We start from the raw sequence: 6,460 nt of genomic DNA on the forward strand, positions 1-6,460 counted from the left end.
CTGAGAGAGAACTTGGAGTACAAACAATAATGGGGAGAGGAGTCGTGTAATGTGCCGAGTAACAGCTCTGAAGAAGTGGGCATGGCAGGGAGGGAGGAGAGTTGTATGAGGTGTTCAGATTCACTTGGTAACGTCAATATGCAATGTCTCTTATTTGCGCCCTTATGGCATAAGTGTTTAACCCAATGGCGACGGGTCACGGCTATTGCCGTCATAACAATACGCCCGATTTGAGGCGTGCGGCTGTCCGCAGCGGTGCCGCGCCAAAACGCCCCGAGGCAATGATTCGGCTTGATGTACCGAATTCACGCGCTCAGAGTCGGCGCGCTGCCGCCGTTCGCCAGATCGTAGAGTTTTTTATAATTTTCTATACCCGACGCCATTGGGTTAAGGGTGAGAGTAGCTGATTGGCGTTTGAGGGTTGTGTGATAACGCCAATGTTTTAATCGCCCAAATTTTCGCTGTTGGACTTAATAATTGGATGGGTAATTCTCCATTTGTATATATATCAAAATTCCCTATTGTATTTTTTTTTTTTCCCCTTCAAGTATTATCAGCATTTTTAATATATTTCTTATTTATATTTTTTATCTTTCTCTGCCCTTAAAATTGGTAAGAATGGAAGAAGGAGAAAGTGATATCACAAAACTTGATTTTGTTTTTTGTTTGTTTCTTTCTTTCCATGAATTGTTTGGTCTAAGTTAGTGTGTTTGTTGTATTTCCTTTTAAGTTTGCTTCTGTTATTATTATTATTATTATTACCATTATCATTATTATTGTTGGTATTAGCATCATTATTATTTTTATTATTATTGTTGTTGCTGTAGTTAGCATCATCATATTATAATGATCATTGTTATTAAAAAAAAAAAAAAAAGGAAAGTTTTATAAAAACTTGGGTCATTTACTCACATTTTTTCCTTTTTTGACACGTGTGTGAATCTCCATGTTTGTGTGCACATGCACGTGGGTGGGTGTGTGTTTTGGAAGCTGGTAAGTGTAGAGAACGGTTGAAGGCATGAGCTAAGGTGATACATATGTGTCTATGTGTGTGCATGTGTGTGTCTGTATGCATGGGTTTGTGAGTAAACGTGTATGTTTATGTGAATGCGCATGCGCGTGTGCCTGTTTTCAGGAGGGTGATGTGAAGTGTAGAGGACAGCTTAAGGCAGGCAAATGAGTTCAGATGTGTGTTAAATGTAGAAAGACCAATGTCTGGACTTCCTCTTGGTCTATCGGGGCAGAAAATAAATGAGTGGATATCTGGAAGACTGTTTTCTATTTTTTAACCCTTTGGTGACGGGTGTAGAAAACTAAAAAAAAACTACCCACTGGCGATCAATGGCAACGCGCCAACTTTGAACGTGGGAGTTTGGTAGATCAAGCCGAATCACTGCCTCTGAGCAGCTGCACGCCACATTTTGAGCGGTTTGTTTTTATGTCTATAGGCGTGACCCGTCGGGAAGGGGGTTAACAAAAAAGTGAAAATCAGTTTATTCCGGGATGGTACCCTTTAACGTCTCTGTAGACCTTACAGGAGTGAGTAGCATCCCATCTTAGTATCAGGAACATATTCAAGACTGTTGTGATGCTTTTGCTAAGGTTTTTTTATCAGCTGGTTTAGTCAACACAGACTAAATTGAAGTAAGTGAAGTTTGCCTCAATATAATAAGGAAATGAAGTGGATAAAGTAATAAATGGAATATTCAGTATACAGTTATGTATCCAGTAAATCATGTTGAATAGTTCACAAATAAGTTACGGATGATGGGGATGGAAGTAGTTCAGTCATTACTCTATGGAGAAGATTCTCCCACAGCATTTGACGAGACTCAAACTAGTTTCCATGTCCGTTGCCTTTTCCTGGTAGTGAATCTCTTTTTTTTTATTATAAAATCTATTTTTCTGAAATGGTGATAATAATAATTGTAGCAATTAACAAAATGACAGGAGCAGAAAATCAGCCTTTGTCCATGTGTTTTGTACATTTTCTCATCTCACAATTTTTCTAGTTTCAAATATGGAAACTCATATAGGTAATCTTGCAAATAACCTATAGAGACAAACTATGTTTGACCAGTGGTTAGCAAACGGTAAGTTTCAATGCTCTTTGATGTTTATTAATTATATTCCCACTTGGGTAGTAAGAGTGGTGATTAATTTGTATGATTTTAATGATATAAAACTGGTATTGTACAGGTATTCTCCAGCACGTATTTTAATTGAGGAGAAAAATGTCCCCGCTTGTTCAACCATGCAATAAAGACAATGCTCATCTTCACATGCCTTACTAATCCTAGTAAGACATGAACATCATTATCATAAACTTGTATTGGTCACTTATAATTCTGAAATATTTTTAAAAGGTTATTTATTTTCACTAAATCCCAGTAAACAGCTATTATTCTGAGCACAACAGGAGATAATCTATGTGAATTTGAAAGTCCAAGTTAAGCGATTTTATATCTACTGTATGATCCACTGCATCAAATTATCATGAAATACTGCTAATATTTAGGATTGCTAGACATTTCTACTATGATTTAAAGCAAAATACCAACAGACTAGTCAGTAATAGAAACACTGACAAAGCCTCTAGTGCTTAATCTGCTTGATGCTCTTTTAACTCCCTTTTTATTTGAATCTCTTGCAAGAAGACATCAAAAACTCGCCTACACCCATTAAGCTTTTGGGAAAATTTGTTTTAAGAACTTCACCCCTATTTGCAAATTCAAATTATCATTGTAACACTGAGTACTAATGTCTTGTTTCCTTGGAGTGTGATATGTTATCAAAACTGCACCTCTCCAATAACTGTTTTCACAGAGTTATCCTTGAGATATTCTTCAAACTTCAACCTATAATCTTAGTTGCCTTTCTCTGAACACAGGATAAACAATAGAACACAATAAATGGTTTTCATATCTACAAGACTTGAGTAAAAAAGATATAAATATATAAAATAATTCCTCTTTAACTAGAGCGATGTGTATGAATTTATACACATAGAAACTATTGAATACAAATTCTGAACAAACTTCATGTAGTGCAACATAAACCAGTAACTTTCAAAAATATTAATGCATAATAAAAGTTTATTCTCTGAAGCTTCCTCCTGCTAGCAATGAAAAAAAATGAACTTCACCTTTGATAGCCCCAATACCTACATTTCTTTCAGGCACTCAAGAATGGGTGTCACTAACAGCTACTTGGTAATACATTGTACAGTGCAAAGAGCAAAGTACATAGGTAGTAAAAATAAGGACTTACCCTTACATCCAGGACATTAATAATATTAGAATTACTGGTAATGACTATAGCATTATGCGTGAAGGTCTTACTGGGAAAAGTTGCGCTCAAAAGGCCAGTAAGTTCAATACTGTTGCTTATACAATATACACAGCAAAGCCTAAAGTAACTCCATTGTATATACATTCCTGTCCCACCTTTTGCCACTGATCAACTTAAAAACCTTGCATTGCTAATTAGTTATTTTTTTGTACAGCATTTGTCCATTCTCATTTTACAAGCACAAAAAAATTCATATCTATGTGTGAAGGGTGTGCAGTGCAGTTTGTGTCTCATTTCTATACATTTTCTCTTATACAAAAATACTTGGTAATCATAAGCTGAACCCCATATATGGCCATATCTATAATCACTCATTCATTACGCACCAAAAGAACCTTCAGTAATAGTTTGATATCTGAATTATAATATACCCAAACTAATTTAGTTGTCAACTCTTCTTTTTGTTCTTTTATCACAAGCAGAGTCATTACATAAATTCCCTTTAAAATGTCAGTAATATATAACAAGAAACCATGCAAGACCCTAAAGCAATATCTACACAAGGCAAAAAGCTTCAGGGAAAAATGTCATTTACAGACATTTACATCAAAAATGTAAAAACATACTAAACTTAGGAATAATCAACTATATATAAGACATATATAGTTATTAATAAAGGAATATACAAGTTATACAAATCCATCCATAGAGAAATTTATATCGTTAACCCCTCAGGCCAAAGGAACATTTGTGAACATGCTTTTGTTTTTAGGAGGTTTGAAAAAAAGTTCACCAACCTAAAAGCAAGTGGAGTATGAAACAGCCTGAAGTGTCTGGTAGCTGGGGAAGAGACTGGCTTTGAAAAAGTTTGGATGGAAATAAGAGGGGTAACTGGGGAGCATTAGTATTAGTAACTCTGTAACTACAATTTGTTAAATATCCTGTCTGTGGGAGCAGTCAGATTTACCAGTATTCTGCCTTGAATACTGGTAAGCTATTGCCTTTCATTATCAGAAAAAAAATGTGCAGACTCCGTCCCTACCTGGTAATTTGCAGGAAAATGTCAATTTCAACCTGGACTGAAATAATAACATTTACAAAATACAATTGAGATTCCCCAAGTTGAATATACCGCATTAAAAAGTCTATCATCCTTGAATGGAAATAAAATGAGGTTACATGTGGCTAGATTTTAATATATTTAATAATTGTAACTTACAAAAAAAATTAAGTAAAAATAAATAAATGAATAAATAAATAGAATAAAGGTAAAAAAGGGAAAATAAAAAAAAATCAACTTAGAGATTTTTACTAGCTCTGAATGAGATTATCTACATGGCGTCTAAGCAGATATTTTGTGTAACTGGGACTATATGTATGGTAACTGTAGACCTATTCTAACAGAAGATTAATATAGTTTCCTCCCTTCTGCATTTTTCCCACTTGGAAATAATTTCACTTTGGGATTTAATATATTGTGTATATACATAATATGAAAGAAACTAAAATAGTTTATAATGCACAGCCAATTGTAACCTCATCTAGAATTGAACTAGTCAGGCTAGTCCCTGTGAAAATAAACATTATCCAACTGAGAAATATCGGCAAAATATCTGCTTTACTACATGGCATAAACTTAACTTGTAAAGTCCAGATTAAGCTAATTATTGCAAAATGAGAAGGGGTAAAAGGTGAGGTTACACAATCAACAGAGGAACTAACAGTGTCTCCTGACTAGAGATACAGATTTGAATAAATTTTCAAGGATAGTTTTGCATATACAACTCATTTATGAACCACTGTACCTTACTGTCTTTCAAATTAAACAGTACATATTGGCCATATATGAATGTTCAACACAGCACAACAATTACCCCTTTCTCCCGGTGGTTCTCGCATTTAGACATAAAAATGTCTTCACCAAACTTTCCTCTCCTCACTTAATCAGACAATTTCCAACAGTTCTGGAAAAGCCAAATATCTTTAAAATAATATATACAAAAGTGTGTATCTCTAGAGGAAAAGTAGAGTACTTTTTTGAGGGGGAGGGGGGTTGGGGGTTAGGACAAGCATCCACTCTAATAAATCCTCCAGCAAAGCCTTGCAAGAAGTCTATTCTCACAGCAGAGCAATACTGCATGATGCTCCTACTCTCCCTTGCAGAACTGATTCTGATTACAAGTTTCCTGGATGTCAATATAGCCCTAGCGTAAGTGGTCCGGTCGTTGGTATGTCTGGTTAGCCAGGCTCTGGTGGATAGGTGGCTGGAAGCATCGCACGTGTTCCACTGGGAGGTTATCAGGGTCACTTGTCTTCAGGTATTTGTTCAGAACAGCGAAGATTTGAGAGTTAAGCACCTGGAACCGCCGGATGCGATCACACATCCTCTTCAATTGCTGAATGGGAAGGAAGAGGATACTTATAAATGTCTTAATATAACACAAGAAATAAAGAAATACAGACAAACACATACACTCACTCTTACTCTCTCTTCTATGGCTATGGCCACCAGCAAAAATAGGTAAAACCTCTCGCAATGCTGAAAATAGCATCCCCACACTAGGAATTGTATCGTAATGCAGAGTTCGGAGTAGTAGAAACAGTTTATGTAATCATTAAGTGATCTTGCCCTTTAACTCTTGACATGAGCAGCACTTTTACCCACACTGGGTCTCTTCATGTGTCATGCACCTTAGATTTTGCTTCCCAACGATATTAACATTTCCCTGTGAAACTTTCCTCTTCACTTGGTGCTATGCATTAGTATTTTCCAAACAAGACTCAAGGCATGTAGTATACATGTGGCTGGACCACGCAACTGCTGCCTAAGCCAAGCCATTCTAAGACATCACCCTATTCCCCAACCTAACAACTGCAGCCCCACACTAGCTAGCGCATTGTTTGAAATGGAGAATAAAGGACAAATTGTTATGTGATCTCACCCGTCTACAACTCAAGCATATCCCTCCCTCTCCCTCTCCCTCTCCCTCACCCTCACCCTCTCCCTCTCCCCCTCCCTTCCCCTCTCCCCCTCCCTTCCCCCCTCCCTCTCTCTCTCCCTCTCTCTCTCTCTCTCTCTCTCTCTCTCTCTCTCTCTCTCTCTCTCTCTCTCTCTCTCTCTCTCTCTCTCTCTCTCTCTCTCTCTCTCTCTCTCTCTCTTTCATGTTCT

The 6,460-nt window shown here is 36.8% G+C and overlaps 1 protein-coding gene across 4 annotated transcripts in view; it reads right to left on the reverse strand.

Moving 5' to 3' along the window:
• Positions 1–2,156: 2,156 nt before the first annotated feature.
• LOC125046852 (cytoplasmic FMR1-interacting protein-like) overlaps positions 2,157–6,460 on the reverse strand; it is a 48,809-nt gene continuing 44,505 nt past the window's right edge. For all 4 annotated transcript variants that reach the window (XM_047644847.1, XM_047644846.1, XM_047644849.1 and 1 more), the window contains one exon: positions 2,157–5,687. In XM_047644847.1, the coding sequence (XP_047500803.1) occupies positions 5,496–5,687 (192 nt within the window). In that variant the 3' untranslated portion in view covers positions 2,157–5,495. The remainder of the gene's footprint in view (positions 5,688–6,460) is intronic.

Source organism: Penaeus chinensis, chromosome 39 (genome assembly GCF_019202785.1).
Source record: "Penaeus chinensis breed Huanghai No. 1 chromosome 39, ASM1920278v2, whole genome shotgun sequence".
NCBI classification, from domain to species: Eukaryota; Metazoa; Arthropoda; class Malacostraca; order Decapoda; family Penaeidae; genus Penaeus; species Penaeus chinensis.